The sequence below is a fragment of the Myxine glutinosa genome, chromosome 7, assembly GCF_964187855.1.
Source record: "Myxine glutinosa chromosome 7, kmMyxGlut1.1, whole genome shotgun sequence".
Lineage (NCBI taxonomy): Eukaryota > Metazoa > Chordata > Myxini > Myxiniformes > Myxinidae > Myxine > Myxine glutinosa.
This window is the reverse complement of record NC_136267.1, coordinates 35,094,882-35,118,170: the sequence shown is the minus strand read 5'-3', so window position 1 is coordinate 35,118,170 and position 23,289 is coordinate 35,094,882. Positions and strand designations below refer to the sequence as shown.

At 42.1% G+C, this 23,289-nt stretch overlaps 1 protein-coding gene across 1 annotated transcript; it reads right to left on the bottom strand.

Moving 5' to 3' along the window:
- Positions 1-874: 874 nt before the first annotated feature.
- Positions 875-22,845, bottom strand: LOC137411812 (uncharacterized). Its single transcript, XM_078782670.1, has 15 exons — positions 22,567-22,845; positions 22,045-22,081; positions 19,666-19,787; positions 19,280-19,322; positions 19,002-19,157; positions 18,190-18,323; positions 15,917-16,105; positions 13,280-13,468; positions 12,896-13,075; positions 12,585-12,764; positions 7,368-7,472; positions 6,253-6,357; positions 5,909-6,106; positions 4,731-5,275; positions 875-1,327 (listed from the first exon to the last, which is right to left on the bottom strand). The coding sequence occupies exons 1-14, from the start codon at positions 22,666-22,668 to the stop codon at positions 4,892-4,894; spliced, it is 2,124 nt and encodes a 707-aa protein (XP_078638796.1). The 5' UTR covers positions 22,669-22,845; the 3' UTR covers positions 875-1,327; positions 4,731-4,891.
- Positions 22,846-23,289: the final 444 nt, after the last annotated feature.

Here is a 23,289-nt window from a genome sequence, read left to right as displayed (position 1 = left end):
CGCACCCTAGTTAGGCCACGAGCAACACGTAGCACACCTTAGGATCTCTATAGATATCTCATTAGTATGTGTGTAATTAAGGCTGTGTTCCCAGTAGTTTGAATCAATGTTGCATCAAGATCCGGATTCGGCTCCTAGAATTTTTAAAGTGATTCTTCACCATCGGGAGATTGGGCCAAGAACGACACATAGCAGGATATCTCAAAAAGTTGTGGACTGATGATTTTGATTAAATGTGATTCTGTATTGTGATTTTCTGAAGCGCGTGCGATTTGGTCTCTTCCGAAGACAGAAGCCTCTTCCGGAAGATTGCTTTGCGCCGAACAGGCAGAAGAGAAGCAAGATGGCGGCCAAACATGTATTACTCGCGCTCATGATGGAATAATTAGACAAAGATGACAGGACATCACAAGTTGATGCAAATATCCAGATTGTGTTTTCACTTGCAAGTTTTGCTGCGTAAGTATAACCTCTTCTCTTCCGCCTCTTCCTCTTCTTACCGCCTCTCCTGCTGGATAACGGAAGAGGCAGAAGAACTTCCGAGAAGAGAAGAGTCCATATCAAACGACGGGAAGGTCTACTCTGGGATCTTCGTTCTTATTTCATTCAGCATTATTATCCGGAAGTAAAGGTTCACGTGTTCATTTCACGTGTGCAAAAACAAACTCCATTTTACGTGTGCATGGACGTGTAATTCACATATGTAAAATAAATAAATTATCAGATGGGAAATTGCTGATTGATATTTCGTTCGGAGCGATTATACACCGCCCAAAGGAAAAATTTCACCGATTTAAAACAGAGTGAATTCACCGAGCGAATTTCATCGAATTTCACCGAGTTTCAGGAAATTACAGAGAGATATTTCTTCGTTTTAATTTTATTAGTTACGAGCAGAAGCACACGGCGTTGCCGGGTGGGGGAGGGAGGAGGGAGGGACGGGGGAGGTGGGGGCGCAGGGGGGAGAGGGGAAGGGCACGTACACTTTAAATATGTATATACATGTGGGATGTGTGTGGGTGTGTATGTGTATATATGTGTGTGTGTGTGTGTATATGTGTGTGTGTGTGTGTAAAAAAAAATGTGCATATATATATATATATATATATATATATGTGTGTGTATGTGTATGCATGTGTGTTGGTGTACGTGTGTGTGTGTATGTGTGTGTGTGTGTGTGTGTGCCATGTGCTGTGTCATAAAAGAGCAGCACATGGTAACTTCAGTGGTGGTGTGATCTCCTTCATCGCTGTTCTGCACGAGCTTCCTCACGTATCGTTTGGAGGTAGTTTGGTCGCTCGACCTTTCGGCGTGGAATCCAATTATGCTAAGGAAGGGAAGAGCATACCTGTGGTTATGGATGCAGGTGGTTTGTTATTTATTTTATTTTCAAACAAAGTCAAGGCTCGTATAAGCGCCAACACACACTCGTATAAAAACATATAATAAAGGGAGCAGGACACAAGAGGGGGAGAGAGGGAAGCACAACAGTAGAGAACATGCACATTGGGAGATCTGTGGAAGGGAGAGGGCTGTGGCGGGGTACACGGTATAAACAAGATGGACGCTACAGGGGATTTCAGGAAAGAAAACGGAATTTCAAGAGGTGGGCTTGGCATGGATTAACGGGGGTGAAAAAGATCAATGTTTTGGATGTGGGAACACAAGAGATGGTGGTGAACAGCTGTTTTGAAGACCTGGAGGTAGAAGTGGGATTGAAGAGAGTGAAGGAGTTTGTTGCAGATGCGGGAGAAAAGAGGAATGAAAGAGTGAAGGTGAGCAGAGAGCCTAGATTTTGGCAGTTTAACCATAAGAGGGTTGCAGGCAGATCTTGTGCGACCTGTAGGAATATTTGGGGTTCAGAGCACAGACAGAGCTGTGGGAGCAAGGCCGGAGAGGAGTCGGTAGAAGACAGAAAGACCACCAACCTGCCTGCAGTGAGTAAGTGAAAGGCCCTCGGAGTTAACTTCATCACAGGAGATTCCAATGATGCTGAAAGCTTTCGTTTCAACAGCGTGAAGCCGAGCTAGGTGTGAGGCAGGAGCACCGGCTCAGAGGGGAGAACAGTATTCCATTGAGCTGCGGATGAAAGCCTTGTATGTGGTGAGAAGCTCAGGTGTGCCAAGGAAGGACTTCGCACGACGGAGGATGCCCAGTCGGCGACTGGCTTTGGAGGCCAGCTTGGAAATGTGGTCTTCCCAAGAAAGATCATGGCAGATAGTGAGACCCAAGAGCTTGAGCGACAGAACTTCTTGGAGAGGATTGTTGAGAAAGTAGATGGGAGGGTTGTCCAGTCGGTCTTTTCGGAGAGACATAGTAAGAGTGTGAGATTTGTCAGGATTGAAAGGCATGTTCCACTTGTTTGCCCAGTCTGTGATTTTGTCTGGGTCTGCAGAGAGTGAGGAGGCTGCAGACTGCCGATCTGAGGGATGAGGAATGGAGCGGCAGAGAGTGGAGTCATCAGCAAAGAGATAGAGAGGATTTTCAAGAGAGTCGGAGAAATCATTGATGAAGCCCAGAAAAAGCACAGGGCCCAGAACACTGCCTTGGGGATCTCCAGCCTGAACAGGAAGGGGAGATGAGAAAAACCCATTCAGGGCCACACGTTGACTATGACCGGAGAGGAAGTCCGCAAGCCATGAGTGGAGGTTTCCATGGATACCATAGGATGGGAGATTGGTGAGCAGAGCTGGGTGCCAGACCGTATCGAAGGCACGTGATATGTCAAGGGGGACAGCTCTGATTTCCTGTTTGGCATTGAGGACCTCCATCCATTGCTGAGACGGCAGAAGCAGCATGTCCAGAGTGGAGTGACCTGGTCTGAATCCAAATTGATGATCAGAGATCAAGCCATTAGTGAAGAGGAAGGATTTGATATCAGAAGCAATATTGGATTCCATGAGCTGATAATTGGGAGCAGGCTGATTGGTCTGTAGTTGCAAGGATCTGTTTTTGCACCTTTTTTGTGAAAAACGGTAATGTTGGCTGATTTCCAAGCAGATGGCAGATGCCCTTGAGCAAAAGAGAGGGTGAAGAGAATAGAGAGAGGGTGAAGAGAATAGAGAGAGGGTGAAGAGAATAGAGAGAGGGTGAGATAGAGCGGCAGAGCAGGATCTTAGGACCCGTGGGCTGATGTCGTCTGGTCCAGTTGCAGAATCAGAGTCGAGTTTGAAAAAACTTCTCCACCTTGTCGGGAGAGAAGGACACAGAGCAGCTGGGTATGACTGGGTAAGGTGGGAACAGAGAGAGATGGGTTTGGGACATAAGATTTTGAAGCAAACAGAGTTGAGGCATTTGACTTTGTCACGTGCGGTGTCAACTGTGTCACCATTTGAGGTAAGGGAGGGGGAACAAACACCAGAAACGGATTTGACCAGACGCCACCAGGATTTGGAGGAAGGAGACAGGTTTGAGAGTTCATTCTTGAGTTTGGAGAGATAGTGCTTCCTGGCACTCCTGAGGGTAGACACACACTTGTTCCGAGTTTGGTGGAAGGAACTGAGATTGCCTTCAGTTGGATTAGCCTTCGAAGAGGCAAAGGCAAGTTGTTTCAGGGCAACTAACTCAACACAAGACTCAGTGTACCATGGACGGGAGGAAGGGTAAGACAACTGAAGACGAGATGGGATAAATCTGTGCATGAGAGAGAGCAGTTTGCTTTGGAAGAATTCCCAGGAAGAATTGATGTCAGAGGCAGTAGAGATGGGAGACCAGTCCAGGTGATTGATGGCTGCTTGCAGACCGTGCCAGTCGGCCTGAGTGAAATGCCAGACTCGTCGGCGCTGAGGAGGCTCTCTGAGAATGGCCAGAGAGATGTTCACTTTAACAAGCACATGATCAGAATAACCGATTGGAGCAGAAGAAGAGCAGCAGACATTTGCAGGGAAGTTTGTCATAACCAAGTCTAGAAGAGAAGATACTCCATTGACTGAGATCCGGGTCGGGAAATTTACAGATTGTGTCAGTCCCAGTGTGTCACAGAAGTCCTTTGCTGAGATGCCATGGCTTGTGAGAGAGGAACCCACACCCAACCAGCTGGCGTGATGACATTTGAAGGGGAGGGTTGAGGGGGGAGATTAGAAGGGAAGGGGTGTGGGGGGGGGGGTATTTAAAGGGGAGAGTTTATGGGGGAGAAATGAAGGGAAGGGGTGTGGGGGGAGTTTTGAAAGGGAGTGGTAGCGGGCAGGTAGTGATGGAATGGGGGTATAGAGTGGGATGCTGGTAAGAGATAGGGTTGGTAGGATCGGGGCGAGTACCAGGAGAGGAGGGAACAGACAGGGAAGGGTTTGGCACTGAAGATGTACAAAAGTAGCGATTAATGAAATACGAACATCAACTGCAAACAAACTGGGGTTCTCGGGATTTTCAAGTCAGATACATTTGAAAACGTTGGAGGAAGGGTGGAATGAAAGTGAGTTTAGAGTTTTGAGAAGGGAAAAACTGTAAGAGGTTAAACTTTTATAAAGGGAATGATTTAAAAGAGCGATTTGAAAACAGCCTTATGAAAAGAAGAAGAAGAGTGAATTGTAATAGAAGAGAGTAAACAACGCGGAAGAAGGAAGTTTAAACATTTTAAAACAAAACAGTGAAGACCGTCTGGGAATTCACTGAAAAGAGGGCAGGGAGTCTAAAGATCAGCATGACCGAGCTCGAGGAACCGGGACGGTAGACGGCTTGAGACAGGTATTCATTGTGAATTGGCACACCTGAGGACGATAGGTGTGACTTACCATACGAAGATCTACCAGATCCTGGAGCATGAAACGGATGCGTGGCACCATTTTCCGCTCCTTCATTAATTTGTCCAAAAAAGTGAAATACTCATCCATCTGTGAAGACAGAAAAACATGGTGCTCGGTGAGCAAAACGAAGACGAGCAAGAAGGATGATTTTAAAGGGGAAGTTGAAGAGTAAAGGTGTTTATGGAAACTCCAAAGTGAAGGTTCATTACCATTTTGGCTTGCGTCGAGTCGATGACCTTTCCAGCAATTCCAATGAGACGACAGAAGCACTCGAGAGATTGCTCATTCCCATCCTGGAGCAATCCCTTACCTGTGTTGGTGATAAATGATTCGTCCAATACCTGTGCGTTGAAAAGCTCCCCGATGAAGACCACGTGGCCCAGCGCGCGCTGTCGACCTTTCTCTTTGGATGCGTCATCATCCGAGCTGGAGTTCGCATCATTCCCCATTCTCAACTCATTCTTGCAGCTTTCAATGAGGAGCGTGTGGAAGTTGAGGACCTTTCCAGGTTTATCTCTTCCTTGTACCTCAATCTATGAAAACATCAAAGAATGGTGGATGTTGTTGAAGAAAAGGGGGTACCTGTTTATTAAATACTTTCTAAACAGGTGTGGGTCAAGGGAGATAAATTGAGAAAATCAAAAGTGAAAAAAAGAAGGGAAGGAGTGCAGTGAGGCCTATAATAGAGGGAGTGAAAAAAAGAAGGGAAGGAGTGCAGTGAGGCCTGTAATGGAGGGTAAACAAGTTTGGGAGGAAATATCACCAAGGAAATGAGAGTAATGCACACTGTGTATCAGTTTGTGAAAGGGGAGTGGGGAAGGAGGGGGTGGTAGGAGGAGGTGGTTGGAGGTGGGAGGAGGAGGTGGTAAGAGGGGGTGGTAAGAGGGGGTGGTAGGAGGTGGTAGGAGGCGGTGGTCGGAGAAAATGGTAGGAGGGCAATGGTAAGAGGGGGTGGTAGGAGTAGGTGGTAGGAGATGGTAGGAGGAGGTGTTAGGAGGGGGTGGTAGGAGGGGGTAGGATGGGGTGGTGGTAGGAGGGGGTAGTAGGAGGTGGTAGGAGGTGATAGGAGGGGCGCAGAGCAGATATTTCACAAGTTTCAGAAAATGATGTCTGTTGGTATGGTGTTCTTCCTCTCATGAGTTGTGGTAGTGGTTAACTTAACTCACCTTTGCAAGGTGGTGACACACGTGTGCGTACACCTCAGAAAATTTGGATTCCTTTATCGCCTTGTCCAGGACAAGCTGTACAATGTCCTCAAGATCTTCTTCTTTGGTGATATTGACCCTCTTCATCTGATTTATGAGGCGGCCAAAATTTTCCGGTGTCATTTTGTTGAGGAGAACTCGAAACTGTCGACATACATCCTTGGGGAAGGAAATGGGAATAAAACAAAGGAGGTGTTATTGGTGAGGTGTCAAAATAATAAATGAGAGAAGAAAGGAAAGTTTGATGTTTTAACGTGAAATCGACACAAATGAGCATTCTCTCAAATAGAACACACCAAACTCACTTGATCACAACTTGTGATCCCTGTTTTCGTGCTGGGCCTCCAGGCATTGTTGGAAGTTTTGAGGTCCAGACCACTTGGGATGACGTACTTAACAACGCGAGTACCCTGTGGAAACAAATGAAGAGTTTTTCAAATAAAACAGCAGCAGAAAAACATGAAAGTGACAATACTGTAAAGTGGACACCGCACCTGCTCCAAAAATGATAATATTAATAATAATAATCATCTATCTATAATTCCAGTAATCTCTGTGTGTTTGTATGTGTGTATGTGTGTGTGTATGTTTGTCTGTGACCGCTGTTTCTCGACAACTACCGGTCCGATATACTTGAAACTTGCCAGGTATATTGCTGGGGACCCGAGGATGTGCCTTTTCAAGGTTTGAAATTAATCGGACAAGTACTTACCGAGCTATGGCGATTTAGCCGTTCGCCGTTCGCTTTGGCGTTGCGAATGGACCAAACCATTCATGTAAATAGAGGGGGGGGGGGGGGGGTTCTGTGGTCGTTTGCTTTGGCTTTGCGAATGGACCAAACCATTCATGTAAATAGAGGGGGGGGGGTTCTGTGGTCGTTCGCTTTGGCTTTGCGAATGGACCAAACCATTCATGTAAATAGAGGGGGGGGTTCTGTGGTCGTTGCGAATGGACCAAACCATTCACATCGAATCATCGAATCACATCGAATGGACCAAACCGTTCGCTTTGGACCAAACCATTGCATGTAAATAGAGGGGGGGGTTCTGTGGTCGTTGCGAATGGACCAAACCATTCATGTAAATAGAGGGGGGGGGGGGGGTTCTGTGGTCGTTACTGCCACGTGGTTTCAAAGTTTTTTTTTGTTGTTGTTGTTTGCACGCATGTTTTTTTGCACCCACGTACGGGCACGCCCTAGGATGTTTACACACACACACCCCTACACAAATTTTTTTTTTTTTTTTTTTTTTTTTTGGCAAGGAACGGGCACCCACGTACGGGCACGTCCTAGCTTATATATAGTACGGGCATGCCCTAGTAATAATAATCATAATAAATGAGAGAAGAAAGGAAAGTTTGATGTTTTAACGTGAAATCGACACAAATGAGCATCCTCTCAAATAGAACACACCAAACTCACTTGATCACAACTTGTCATCCCTGTTTTCGTGCTGGACCTCCAGGTATTGTTGGAAGTTTTGAGGTCCAGACCACTTGGGACGACGTGCTTAACAACGCGAGCACCCTGTGGAAACAAATGAAGAGTTTTTCAAATAAAACAGCAGCAGAAGAACATGAAATTGACAATACTGTAAAGTGAACACCGCACCTGCTCCAAAAATGATAATATTAATAATAATAATCATAATAATCATCATAATCATCATAATAATAGCAATCATCCAATTTATCACTGGAGAAGTCTTTGTTTGTGTGTTTGTTTGTGTGTTTGTCTGTTTGTGTGTTTGTTTGTGTGTTTGTTTGTGTGTTTGTCTGTTTGTTTGTCTGTTTGTGTGTTTGTCTGTTTGTGTGTTTGTTTGTTTGTGTGTTTGTTTGTGTGTTTGTTTGTGTGTTTGTTTGTGTGTTTGTTTGTGTGTTTGTTTGTGTGTTTGTTTGTTTGTGTGTTTGGTGTTTGTTTGTGTGTTTGTTTATTTGTTTGTCTGTTTGTGTGTTTATTTCTGTGTTTGGTGTTTGTTTGTGTGTTTGTCTGTTTGTGTGTTTGTTTGTTAGTGTGTTTGTTTGTGTGTTTGTTTGTGTGTTTGTCCATTTGTGTGTTTGTTTGTGTGTTTGTCCATTTATGTGTTTGTTTGTGTGTTTGTTTGTTTCTTTGTGTTTGTCTGTTTGTTTGTGTGGTTGTCTGTTTGTGTGTTTGTTTGTTTGTGTGTTTGTTTGATTGTTTGTTTATTTGTTTGTCTGTTTGTGTGTTTGTTACCTCCGCCACCAAAGGTGGATGGAGATTATATTTTCACCCCTGTCTGTCTGTCTGTCTGTCTGTCCGTTTGTCAGTTTGTCTGTCCGTTTGTGAACAAGATATCTCAAAAATTTGTGGATGGATGCGGACGAAATTTGTCAGAGACGTGAGCAGGACGAAATTATTAGATTTTGGTGAAGCTCCGGATACGGCTACTATAATTTTTAAGCGATTCTTCACCATCGGGAGATTGGGCCAAAAATGCTACAAAGCCGGATTTGTCAAAAAGTTGTGGACGGATGATTTTGATTAAATGTGATTCTGTATTGTGATTTTCTGGTCTACTCTGGGATACAAAACGTGACCTGTTCACCTTGCGGAGGTATGTCTCTACTGAGTGCAGTTATAGTTTGTTGTACACCGCACATTTCTTATGTCATCTCCAGGCATTGCAAAACGTCATTGCCGGGCACCGAAGGGGGCTCGGCAGTGACGCACGCTGAAAGGGAGTACTCAGTTTTCACTCTGGTTGTTTGTTTTCTTGGTTGTTGAACACCGCACCTTTCCTATGCCATTTCCAGGCATTGCAAATCGTCATTGCCGGGCACCGAAGGGGGCTCGGCAGTGACGCATGCTGAAAGGGAGTACTCAGTTTTCACTCTGTTGTACACCGCTCCTTTCCTATGCCATCTCCAGGCATTGCAAATCGTCATTGCTGGGCACCGAAGTGAGCTCGGCAGTGACGAACGCTGAAAGGGAGTACTCGGTTTTCACTCTGGTTGTTTTCTTGTTTTCTTTCTTGTTTGTTTGTCCGGACCAGTGTTTCCCAACCTGTGGTACACGTACCACTAGTGGTACGCGAGGGCCTTCCAGGTGGTTCGCGACAACCTTTAAAAAAAATGATTTGGCCTGATAATTTTTTTATTTCTGATTTCTGATATATTTCATGATTTCCGATGTGCTGTGAGCAAAGTTATGCCCCGCATCGACCAGCTGGTGGAGAAGAAACAGATGCAACCCTCGCATTAAATTGAAATAAGCCTGATATCTTATCGAATTGAGTTTTTCTGGAACCAGGTGGTACGCGGATTGGGTTTTTCTGAAACCAGGTGGTACGCGGCGACGGTACGGGACCTCCAAGTGGTACTCGATCAGAAAACGGTTGGGAAACACTGGTCCGGACGATATCTCAGCCATCCTTTGAGCTAGGAAGCTGAAATTTCGGCACAGTAGTGAGCAAGTCCGTTGTCAAAAATATTATTTTTTTGTTTTTTGATTAATCAATTAATTGAGGAGTTATTTAATTATTAGCGATTAATTAAGTACTTATTTAATTAATTAAATTTCCTTTCTCTTCTGACCATTAACTCAGGCACCTTTTGAGTTAGGAAGCTGATATTTGGACATGCCAATGACCAGGTGATTTGGCAGCAAAGGCTATTTTTGATTTATTAATTAATCAATCAATTAATCGATTAATTATTTAATTATTCGATTAATGACTAAAAAAATTTTTTTTTATAAGTTACATATTCTGATGAAATGGTGGTGGTTTATGTGTTCTCTGACCGAATTGATTAATAATTTAATTTGTTTATTATTATTATTTATTTATTAATTTATTAATTATTTAATTATTTAATTATTTGATTCATGATAAAAAAAAAATTTTTTTTTAAGTTACAGATTCTGATGAAATGGTGGTGGTTTATTTGTTCTCTGACCGAATTGATTTATAATTTAATTTTTTATGATTATTATTTATTTATTTTCATTATTAATCATTTATTTATCTTCTTTCTCATTTGGCCAATATCTCAGGCACCTTTTGAGCTCAAAAGCTAATATTTGGACATGAGTGACCAAGTGATGTGGCTATCAAGGATATTTTTGATTTATTGATTAATAAATTATTAATTAATCAATTAATCAATTAATGGATTAATTATTTGATTAATGACAATTTTTTTTTTCTTCCCAGTTACAGATTATGATGAAATGGTGGTGGTTTATGTGTTCTGTGACCGAATTGATTGATAGTGCAATTTTTAAATGATTATTATTTATTTATTTGCATTATTAATCATTTATTTATTTTCTTTCTCATTTGGCCAATATCTCAGGCACCTTTTGAGCTGGGAAGCTAATATTTGGACATGACAGTGACCAAGTGATGTGGCTATCAAGGATATTTTTGATTTATTGATTAATCATTTAATCGATTAATTATTTATTGGTGAATCAATTAATTATTTAATTTTTTATTAATGACTTATTTAATTAAATTTCTAAAAGATACATCTTCGGATGAACACGAGTGGTTTAGTTATGCTATTAGCCAATTGATTAAGAAAATAATTTGTGATAATCTTTTATTGATTTTAATTCTACAATTAATCAATCAATTAGCGTACACCTCTCCCTCCCAATGCAGCCTCGATGAGGTGCACTGCGGTATTGTCGGGCGCCAGAGGCGCCCCGGCAATGCCGCGCTGTAGGATATTTAATTATTTGGCATGGGGGCGGTGTACTTTGAATGTATCTGTACTGTCTTGTCTTTCTTTCTTGTCAATCAATTAATCAATTAATCGATTAATTATTTAATTATTCGATTAATGACCAAAAATTTTTTTTTTTAAGTTACAAATTCTGATGAAATGGTGGTGGTTTATGTGTTCTATGACCGAATTGATTAATAATTTAATTTTTTAATGATTTTTATTCATTTATTTTCATTATCAATCATTTATTTATTTTCTTTCTCATTTTGCCAATATCTCAGGTACCTTTTGAGCTCAGAAGCTAATATTTGGACATGAGTGACCAAGTGATTTGGCTGCAAAGGCTATTTTTGATTTATTAATTAATCAATTAATCGATTAATTATTTAATTATTCGATTAATGACCAAAATTTTTATTTTTTCAGTTACAGATTCTGATGAAATGATGGTGGTTTATGTGTTCTGTGACCGAAATGATTGATAATTTAATTTTTTAATGATTTTTATTTATTTAGTTTCATTATTAATCATTTATTTATTTTCTTTCTCATTTGGCCAATATCTCAGGCACCTTTTGAGCTGGGTAGCTAATATTTGGACATGAGTGACCAAGTGATGTGGCTATCAAGGATATATTTGATTTATTGATTAATCATTTAATTATTCGATTAATGACCCAAATTTTTTTTTTTCAGTTACAGATTCTGATGAAATGGTGGTGGTTTATGTGTTCTGTGACCAAAATGATTGATAATTTAATTTTTTAATGATTATTATTTATTTATTTTCATTATTCATCATTTATTTATTTTCTTTCTCATTTGGCCAATATCTCAGGCACCTTTTGAGCTGGGTAGCTAATATTTGGACATGACAGCGACCAAGTGATGTGGCTATCAAGGATATATTTGATTTATTGATTAATCATTTAATCGATTAATTATTTATTGATTAATCAATCAATTATTTAATTTTTTATTGATGACATATTTAATTACATTTCTAAAAGAAACATCTTCGGATGAAGCATTAGTGGTTTAGTTATGCTATTAGCCAATTTATTAAGAAAATATTTTGTGATAATCTTTTATTGATTTTAATTATACAATTAATCAATCAATTAGCGTACACCTCTCCCTCCCAATGCAGTCTCTATGAGCTGCACTGCGGTATTGTCGGGCGCCATGGGCGCCCGGACATGCCGCGCTGTAGGATATTTAATTATTTGGCATTGGGTCGGTGTACTTGAATGTATCTGTACTTGTTTGTGTGTTTGTTTGACATCCATGCACTCCTGAACCACTGGACAGAATGAGTTGAAAACCTTTGGTTGTATGAAGGGTGTGCACAGGAAAGTTTTAGAGGGTAAAAACAATTCAGTCCCCAGGGTTCAGGGTGGACGTGTACACCAATTCTCTCTATGTAAATGTTTATCGTGTCGCGCCTCCTGGTGGTGAAAGTCGATATTACAAGTTAGACTAAAATACGCCATTTTCGACGGAATTAACCCGAACCTGAGGACGAGTTCTTCACCAGTAAATATCGTGTTCCAAAGTAAAACCAGATTGGAAAATGATTCGAATGTTCAGAAATGCGAGTTGGTTTCCGTGTTTTGATGACTGCCCAACAATGTTGTTTTTAACCTTTAAAGTTACCCCATAAACTGTTATCATAAACATTGTCAACCCATAAGCATTGTCAACCCATAAAGAGCGTTGGGCCACTATCCTCCAGTAAATGAGTTTAAACTGACGTCAACCAAAAGAACGAATCATGACTTTTCTTACAATGTGTAATTCCCAGGTAACTTATGGAAATCTTGCTTCTAATTGGTGGAGAAAAGCCGTTAACAAAAAGCATTTATGGCCGAAAGAGCAGTAAATGGAGCACTTCATGGGTTAACTGTAGTATTTGTGTTGGCTTCTTGAGATTGTGCTGCGGTACCTTATTTGGCTGTGATCGATACACCTGCTGCTGGTTCTTTCGGCACACCTGTTCCTTCTCTTTCAATTTCTCCATCCACTTGAACAGCTCGTACATCGCTTTCATGGCGTTGTGGTTTTTAACGGCCACGTCTCTCCAGCGGTTGTCTCGATCCTCCAAATCCGTCTCCAGCTGCGTCACCTGCAAGTGATTAAAACACATAAGACACATCAAGGGAAACATTATCTTCAACTCTTTGGTATCTGCTCTTTTGTGTTCACCAGTTACACATTGCAGAGCAAGTCCCACATTGTTTGATAACGGTTGCTCACCTGTTGATGGTAATCAACATCCTGGTGCTCCTGCCTCTCTCGCTGTTCTTGCTGCTGCTGTTCCAATGCAGCAAACCTGCTGCTCAGGTGTGATTGATGCCCTGAAAGTCCTTCAAATTGGACAGCGAGCCCATGGTGTTTATGCTCATTTGCTTTCAACAGCTCAGGTAGCAGGTCGACCTGTGCGACAGAAACATGACGGTGTCATTGACAGGAAAGTTTGTTTTCTGTTCTACTTTCAATCAACAGTCTTCCACTTGTGAAAGTCTCATGAGCAGCATGAATCCTACAAGGTGTTAAAACTCATCAGAACATGTGCAGGTGAGCATGATGTTCACCACCTTGGCCATCTGTAATCCAACATGTTGGATAACGGTTCTTTACCTGTTGGCAGCTCTCAACGTTCTTCTGTTGCTGCTCCTCATGTTGTTGTTGCTGCTCCTCGAGCTGAAGTTCCACTTCCGACAAGGTGCTGGAAACTTTCGTGAGATCCGCCGAAAGTTCGTTGTTTTTCACGGTGATCTCATCGAATTGATCATCTTGCATGATCAAGCGTTGTGAAAGAACCTCGACCTGTGTGGTACATGACAGTGTAATCAACAGTTAAAGTTACTGTTTTCTGATCTACACATAATCAATACTTTATGGAGGTGTCTTCTCAAGTCTAAAGTGGGATCAATTCTGGTTTCAGTGCAAAGTTCACATGGAATCACACTAAATACGCCATTTCGTGTCTGATCTGATGAATTTTTGACGCCAACACATTCTGTCGTTACTTATCCAAGACCAATCTCAACTAAACCTGACAGGATGACGAAGGGTTGCACAATGACGGTTGTAGCACATTCATTTGCCCCGCTCCCCAAGGGGGTTTTCTCCCCCCGGGCGAGTTTCCCCGCCATTGCCGTCAATGGGGTTGAACGTTGAGGTGTATATAAATGTTAAATTAGCTTTATCGTGGCGTTTTTCCAAAGAAGATTTATCGTGGCGTTTTTCCAAAGACGCTTTTAATAACAAAATTAATGATAATCGCATATTATTGATGCTAATACAAAATAATATTCATACTAATAATGTCCGACTTCCCCAAGGTGTTTTTCCTGCAGTGATAACGTGTATAAATATCTTATTGCTATAATGGCGTTTCTGTGTGATCAACAGCTTCTACTGGAAGTAAAAATACTAGTACCGACTGCAAAGCCGCAATGAGCTGGCGAAGCCAAAGCCTCTTGCCACTATTTTACCCATCACTATGGCATCAGTAGGTTAGGTAGTTGATAGTAGGTCGGTGTAGGTACCGTACCTGGTATGACTTGGTAAAAGAGAAGAGCAGACAGTCCTCCCCAATACCTGCATACAATAAATGTCACAAGAAGCTTAAGGAAGTAACTATACGATGTGCTAGCTTAAGGCCTATTTTAAGAAATTTTAACTGGGCTTAACATACGTTTTCACAGTATGTGTGTAGTCTTCTAACTTCAGTCGCTGTCAGGACTGGTTCTCTCCGGGCACTGCGGCTTCCTCCACCAGAAGAAGTTAGCTTGCAGTGATGAATTCGGTGAATTCCGTCTCAACTTCGGATATTTCCGGCCGTGACAAACTATCCGTATTTCTAAACTAAATATGTAAACGCTTATACCGTATTTCTGGCCGTGAAAAACTATCCGTATTTCTAAACTAAATATGTAAACCGCTTATACCATATTTCTGGCGGTGAAAAACTATCCCCGACGACCACGAGATTTCTAAAAAATAATTCTTCGTCAATATTAGAATATTGGATGCCGTTTTCACCCTCCGAAACACGTAATAAGCTTTGAAATTTTTCTTTTTCAAATGCTCGAATCTCATTGGTTTTGGTGTTTGGTGACGATTTTCGGTGAAGATAACGAGGTTGGTCTTAACGTATTTTAATTACAAATTAGAGGTTCATGAGATGGTGAATCAAAGAAAGACGGGTGAAACAAACTCCTATTGAACTTTTTCGCAATTGGTTTATGCAAACTTCCGCATCCGGTCAATGGCGGCCTCCAGTGCGTGATTTGGTTTTAGAAATATTTTTTCAAATGCTCGACTCTCATTGGGTCCGGTGTTTGGTGACGCGTTTCGTTGAAGATAACCAGGCCCGTGTGGGCCGAGGTTGGTCTTAAAGTATTTTAATAATAAATTAGAGGTGCATAAGATTGTGAATCAAACAATGACGGGTGAAAGAAATTCCTATTGAACGTTTTCAATTTGTTATGCATACTTCCGCATCCGCAAGATGGCGGCCTCCATTGCGCTTCGGAATTCTCAAGCCAAGGCATAATCAGGTTTTCGACATAATACGTACGCGTTTATTGACAACACCGGCTTCGCCGGCTATTATGAACTACAAACACGTGTGATTAACTTTTTAAACAGTCGCTAATGCTCTTTAAAACACTAAATTAAGAAATTTGGAGGAATCCCAACATCCGTGAAGTAAGGTTTACTTACAGAACTGAGCGAAGATCTACTGTACTCTAAATAACCCACAAATGTTGGGTTAATAACATGGCCTTTCCTGGCGCTAACGTGGCGTTTTTCGTAGTGAACTTTTGAAACAAGCTCCTTCTGTTTAACGCGAAACTGAAAGGGACAAGCTCGGGCTGTGCTCCTTTACCAAGCAGCTAGCTCGGGCTTGCCAAGCCATCCGTTCCTTCACGGTTTTGAATGGAGTGCTTGCTCAAATGCTTAAACCACTTGACGATCTCTCCACAAGAAGCTTGGTAAATGAACACACACCCAATGTTCTTGAGACCCGACCATAGATTGACTGTAATCGAAATACCCCAAAGAGGAATGACCCTTCCTGGCTCTCCTGTAGTTAGCAGGTGGACTAGTTTCACAAATCTCAATCAACAGTCTTCCATTTGTGAAAGTCTCAAGAGCAGCATGAACCGTGCAAGGTGTTAAAACTCATCAGAACATGTGCAGGTGAGCATGATGTTCACCACCTTGGCCATCTGTAGTCCCACATGTTTGATAACGGTTATTTACCTTTTGGCAGCTCTCAACGTTCTTCTGTTGCTGTTCCTCATGTTGTTGTTGCTGCTCCTCGAGCTGAAGTTCCACTTCCGACAAGGTGCTGGAAACTTTTTTGAGATCCGCCGAAAGTTTGTTGTTTTTCACGGTGATCTCATCGAATTGATCATCTTGCATGATCAAGCGTTCTGAAAGAACCTCGACCTGTGTGGTAGAAACATTGCGCTCACGAAGAGACAGAAATAGCATAATGAAGATAATAATTCACACATACAAGCAACGATAATTATAATTGGTTGGTAATTAGTGGTAATTAGTGGATTCCAGCTCTAATTGGTGTTCCTTTTTCTGTCCCTTCTGCAGCTCTCGTTTCGCTAGCAATGCATCTTTTTCTTCCTTTCCCTGATTCTCTTCTTCCTTTACTCCTTGCATCTCCTCTTCTTCCTTTTATTGAAACTCCTAGTCTAGGCAGAGCAGATATTTGGCCACATTGCTGGTCAGGTCACCACTCCAGCTCAGCGTACGAAGTTGGGGCAGGAATTTGAAATGTGTTCAGGTTGCCAGCGATAGTTTGCCTCCTCTTTGTGAAGTACATCGTGGGATCTTTAATGTCCACCAACTAATTCCGGCACACGGATGACCAGTTTAACGTCCATCCGAAGGACGACACACACATTGATGAATCACAGGGCCTATGAAACACCGGAATGACAGTTTATAGCTGGGTTGGGATTCAAACCCAGGCGAGACAGCTCACACCAACGACTAAGATATCTCATGGGAACTAAAAAGGAAGAAATAATTGGAATAATAAATAAATGGAGTAATACCACCAATTATGTCATCACGTAATTATAGCACCACCCGACTTGCGTCGCCTCAACTCACACGTACATCACTTGATAAGACTGAACTTTTATTCTCGAACGTTTTCAGAACTTACAAGACTGATAGAAACACCATAATACATCACAAAGTACAAAATTGGGAAATCGCAAAATCGTCGACAGAACGACTGTACGTTTGTGAACTTGAAACTTGTACCAAGTTTGATTTAAATCCATTCAGAAGATCTCAAGAATCACATTTTACCTGACAATGACCTCTGACCTCACTAAAATCACAAAATCACCTCAATTCTCACATTTGATGCCAAAATATAAGAAGTTCATCTTTGCATCATAATATATACTTGTACCAAGTTTGGGCAAAATCCCATTGCCGGTTCACAAGTTAGAACACCAACAGATATTTTCCGAAACAGCACCTCTGACCTCTTCACCCCAAATTGAATCAGTTCATGTTTACATCATAATAATACCTGCACCAAGTTTGATTTAAATCCCATCAGCTGTTCTCAAGTTATCACATTTTACCTGACATGACCTCTGACCTCACTAAAATCACCAAATCACCTCAATTCTCACATTTGATGCCAAAATATAAGAAGTTCATCTTTGCATCATAATATATACTTGTACCAAGTTTGGGCAAAATCCCATTGCCGGTTCACAAGTTAGAACAGCAAAAGATTTTTTCCGAAACAGGACCTCTGACCTCTTCCCCCCAAAATTTAATCGGTTCATGTTTACATCATTATAATACCTGCACCAAGTTTGATTTAAATCCCATCAGCTGTTCTCAAGTTATCACATTTTTACCTGGCGTGACCTCTGAACTTTAATTTGTTGATGCCACAATCCAATCAGTTCATGTTTGTATCATAAACACTAACACCAAGTGTGTTCAAAATCCCATTACTGGTTCAGGAGTTGGCGCAGCAACATAATTTTTTACTTAACATGACCTGTGACCTTTGACCTCTTGACCAGAAAATCTAATCAGTTCATCTTTACATCATTATACATACCTGTGCCAAGTTTGAATTAGATCGCTTCAGTCATTCTCAAGTTGTAGACCTATCACAGATACCTTTTGACCCTTTAACCTCTTGACGCCAAAATCAAATAATTTAATCTCAGCATCATAATACATCCTTGTATCAAATTTGGGCAGATCACATCACTGGTTCACAAGTTATTGCGGTAACAGGATTTTACCAAACATGACCTCTGACCTTTCACCTCGTGACCCCAAAATCTAATCAGTTAATCTTTACCTCATTATACATACCTGCACCAAGTTTGACTAAGATCCCTTCAGCAGTTCTCAAGTTATCGCGGTAATGAAAACCTATCACGGACGGACGGACGGACAACCTGAAAACATAATGCCTCCGGCGACTTCGGTAACAAAGGCACAAAAAGGAAATTGAATGTCTTGCTTACCACCACCTGCTGTACCTCGTACTCTCCAAGATCAGGTCTGCAATAACTACCATCAATGGAAGTAGTCTCATCACCGGAAGTACTCTCATCACCGGAAGAACTCTCATCATCTTCACCATGACAGAGAGAAGATCCTGGAAAGAAGAGGAAAAATGAACATGAAACAGATATTGTGACAGAAAAAGATCAATGGACAGAATATCACTAAGTTCAGATATGGGGGAGATTGGGAGGGGAGGGGTGAGTTTGGAGATTAGGAGGGGAGGGGTGAGTTTGGAGGAGAGGGGAAATTGGGAGGGGAGGGTGGAGTTTGGATTGTAGAAAGTGTTGGACGGTTAGTGGAAAACGAACATTTATTGCAAAATGAGTGTTGCCTTGTTCAGTTACATTATCTGATACTAGTGATACCAGATGGTGAGTAATATCAGACCATCCCTGTTGCTCAAGGACTGGGGAGGAACTTTTAGATGTCAGGATGTATTTAGTTGATCCAGGTGATCCCAGTGCATTCTTACAGGCTGACTGGCCAAGTTCACACTGTACAGGTATTCCTAGTTGGTTGGGTATTCCGATTCCGACTGAATCCGATTCAATCATACACCATCGGGTGTTTACATGTCAGGATGCATGAACAGTGATGATCACTTGCTGATTGATTGTCGTGAACCAAATGGACATCAAATTGAGGATTGTACAAAACTCTAAATTTCCATTCTCCATTCCATGAGACACAAGAGACACATTCTCTCGGGCCTCTGATCTGATGCCATATGATCTGAAGCCGCTCTGCATCACTGTGGATAAACCATCACCTCTCTGTAGCATGGCCGTCTGATTCTGAAGAGCTGGTGGTCGCGATGTGTGATGCTGCTGTGATTCCATGATCACCATAAGAGCATCCACTTCCGGGATCCCATCATTCCGTCTCCCGGTGCTTCTGCTCTTCGTGTAGTTTTTTCCCGTGCAGGCTGTGAATGAGTTAACAAAATCATTACCAGATGGAGTGGCAATTCCTCAAGTTAATTTAATTTTATTATTAGTGTACTTTCGTAAAATGTCCCCAATCTCAATTCCAGAAGCTTGAACTTACAGCATTTGTTGCGATGTCGGTGATTCTGGAAGCCATTTATGATCTGTAACACAAAGAGCAGCAAACAATACACATTAAGAGAGGACCTTGTGTCTTGGCATATTTTTGTTGGGTTGTTGTTTTGGGATATTTTAAAATTTAAAACCTGACATTTCTCAATCTTGACTGAGACTAATCACAAACCCCACGGTCTACTCCTCCACCAAGTAGCGATGGATCCTTGGGTATATGACCTCCTGCTGTTTAGCATCACTTGTTCAATCTGAGGTGTAATTCCGTTTGGGCCTGCATTTTATCACTTGAACTTTTTCACCCAAAATAAACTCTGAAATGGTCTGTCAACGAGATTGTTAACCAAAGCCCATGAGCTTATATCACTTTTATACCTCGATGATGAGGCTGAGGAACACGACAAGTGTAATAAATTTTTGGTAATTCATCATCATTCCCATCTGCCAGTGTTGAGTGGCGGCTCGGTTGAAGTACTCGCTCCAGGAAGATGTTAGTCCTGTAAACAAGAGCAAAGAGAGTGTTAAAAGGCTTATTTCAACTTTCATTGATTCAAAGATACATACATCAATTAGGGGACAAGGATATTGATATAAACACCTGTGTACTTGAATGTGAATTACAAAGACATTGGTAGACAATGAACAATTCCATCGCACGAGGGACCTGAACACCTATCTTCCTTGGCAACATGAGCGAGGAGTTCAGATAAAGACCACCAGCAGATTAACCCAGAGAAAGTGGTTTCTTGGTTTCATTGTGCTTCAAATAATAGGAGATAAGTTATAAATGATCAAAACTAGACAAGGTAATTTACCCGAAGTTTTACCTGAAGAAAAGGTAATTTACCTGAAATTTGCCTGAAGAAGGGAACTTCCGCTTCCGGTTTTGCAGGCGAAGTTGTGTTTTTTCGAAGATCTCCACGCTCTCCATGCTATCAAAGTTAAGTAATTGTTCCCGGTTTGTATTTTTGTCAAAACTGTATTTTTATGTCACGGTGTGTGTACCTACTGTGTGTCTCTAGGAAGATCTTGGTGTAAATCATGCACACCTGTATAAAATCGTCGGTTATTTCCTGCCGCGATTTTGAGGCCTCGTCTTTCAAGTTTACTGCCTTGAGGCCTTGTTGTCTTCTCTCAGCGGTCGATTGTGGTCCATTTATTTTCGTTCTCTCACAGTTTTTCCGAGTCTTCTTTTCACCCCATACTTCCCCCGAACATCTTACCCTTTGTTTAAAATCTTAATTAAAAAAATACATATATATACATTATTTATTTCCTTCTTTGTTCGTGTTCGTTCGTTCTTCCAACGTTTTCAAAAGGATCTCTGACTTGAAAATCACAAGAAACTAATTTTGCAATAAATGTTCGTTTTCCATTTATAATTGTCCAACACTTTCTAAAATCCAAACTCATCCCTCCCCTCATAAACTCCACCCTCGCCCCTCCCCTCCTAAACATCCCCCTCACCCCTCCTCTCCTAAACTCCCCCCTCACCATCCCCTCCCAAACTCCCCCCTCACCTCGCTCCTCCTAAATTACACCTTCACCCCTCTCCTTAAAAACTCCCCTCTCCCCTTCAAATCTCCCCACCCGACTTTTTTTTCTCCAATTCTCCCTTCTCCCCCCTCCTCCTCAAAGCGTCCTCCCTGCTTCCTCTCCCTTCCAACTGTCAACCTCCATCTCCTCCAACCTTCTTCCTCTCTCTGCCCCCCCCCCCCCTCAAACAACACCTTGCTGTGCCTCACCCAATCACCATCAAACCCCTTGTCCTCCTCATCCTTCCCTTCCTCCAAACTATTCTGAAATCTCTGACACACCTTCAACAGCTCTCCCTACCTCCTCCTCCTCTTCCACATCTTACCCGACCCCCCCCCCCCCCTCCCCTGTCCTGTATCCGATGCTCCCCCTTCCTCTTCATTAACGGTATGGACCTCAAACATCTGGGGCCTTCGCTCAAACTTGATTGATCTCTCCATTCAGGTTGCTTCTGACAAACCAGACTTGATCTGCTTAACAGAAACTTTCCTCCTTGAAGATGTCTCTGATTCCTTAATATCTCTCCCTGGTTACTCCCTCCTCCGGTATGATAGACCTGAGCCTTGTCTTGGTGGTGTGGTTGCTATCTTTATCAAAAACTCTCTTCCTCACTCGCCCTGCACTGCCCTCTCTCCATCTCACCCCCAGGAGTACCTCTGGCTACGGCATCCCCTTCGCTCCCACCGTTTTTTCATGTGTGTGTTGTACCGTCCACCAAACAGTGATGACTCCATTTACATCTCGCTGTCTGACAACATGGACCAACTTCTATCCACTCATCCCAACCGTCTCTTCCTCATATGTGGTGATTTCAACTGTCACCATGCCAGTTGGCTGGGTGTGGGTACCTCTCTCACTAGTCATGGCTCTTCAGCAAAGGACTTCTGCGACCAACGGGGACTGGCACAATCTGTCAATTTCCCGACCCGGATCTCAGTCAATGGAGTATCTTCTCTTCGAGACTTGGTTATGACGAACTTCACTGCAAATGTCTGCTGCTCTTCTTCTGCTCCAATCGGTTCATCTTACCACATGCTTGTTCAAGTGTAAGCTCTTTCATGAGCCTCGATCTTGTATACAAAAAAAAGAAGTGAATAAACATACTTACATTTGTGGTGTTCTGTTCAATGCGTGTGAATTCGATTCAATCTGCAATCTCATCATGTATGGCAAATAGAACAAAGATGAAAATGAACATAATGGAACATAATGACTTACCCTGAGAGAGTTTTGATATCCAGTTTGTTTTCCGGGGCTGCGTTAGAATAGAAAGAGCAACAATGTCAAAAAGGATAGGTTTTCACTCATCTTCTTCTTCGAGTTTAAGTCCTCGAGTCAAAGTTGTACTCTCTCACACAACAAGCGCACACAGATGCACTCATGCACACAGACGTGCACACACACCACAGGATGGTCTACCAGCCAATCTCCTCAGCCCAAGGGGTATCCACTCCATGCTGATGACAACCAGTGAGCCAGAAATATGTCCCTGGATTGATCCATTTCCTCAAGAGGTGGGCTCCTGATTTGCCAAATAAAAGCCTTCTGAAGGCGTCTAGGCTGATTGTTGCTACAGTTAGCGGTGTAGCAGCTGGTACTGTATCAGGCAGCGGTGGTTCTGTGTTTTATTACAAACTGCAACTGAACTGGTTTACCGGTTTAATGTTATATATAAATTTTAACCTTCATCCCAATATGGTATTTTATATCACGTACCTGGAGTCATCCATGCCATCTTACCTTCAAGAAAGGAACAAGGTTGAAGAGTCTTTTCAAGGGATGGTCGGAAAAACTTTGAGGTTTCTGGAGGACAGACACAAACAAAATATCTTGATGTACCATCTGCACTGCTAATCCCAGTGAACATGCAAATAAATAACAAGACGCAATCACGTCTCTCACCCACAATTGGAGGGTATAACCAATCCGCTCTCACCTAACCAATTACCCCAGGTGGCTAGGATTATCAAATAAATCAAGTCCCATGCTCTTCCAGCGAAGAAAGCTGCATCAAGTAACCAAGAAAAGCTACACACGGTTATAATCTCATACAAACATGGGAATCCCAATGCCCCCCCCCCCCTCTCGAAACCATCTTATCTTCAAGAAGGGAACATAGTTGAAGAATCTTTCCCAAAGATGGTCAGAAAGACCTGGAGGCTCCTGTACGACAGACAGAGATAAACAAAACATCTTGTATCAGTCAAAGTGAATTTCCTGAATTGTGTTTTACTGTCGAAGGGAAAGTACCACCCGGAAATGTGTACGATGTAAACTCAGAGCTCGATACAAATTGTCCATCAGCTCTTTCTGATGCACATGTGGTCACTCAGAAGAACAACATTGGGACGATTGTACTTGACGAGATTGTTTATGTTTGTGGCGAATGATGTGTGGAGACCACAAGGTTTTAAAACACCACGTCATAAGCTCTGTCTGGACAATGTTATTATGTTGTGGAAG

Excerpts from the sequence above, each read along its gene's own strand:
- LOC137411812 (XM_078782670.1), bottom strand. The coding sequence starts at position 22,668 with ATGGTACATCAAGATATTTTGTTTGTGTCTGTCCTCCAGAAACCTCAA. Across the intron at positions 19,323-19,665 it reads TCCTCAGCCTCATCATCGAG|ATCATAAATGGCTTCCAGAA; the intron begins GTATAAAAGTGA and ends TTTGTGTTACAG. Across the intron at positions 12,765-12,895 it reads ATGTTGATTACCATCAACAG|GTGACGCAGCTGGAGACGGA; the intron begins GTGAGCAACCGT and ends AATCACTTGCAG.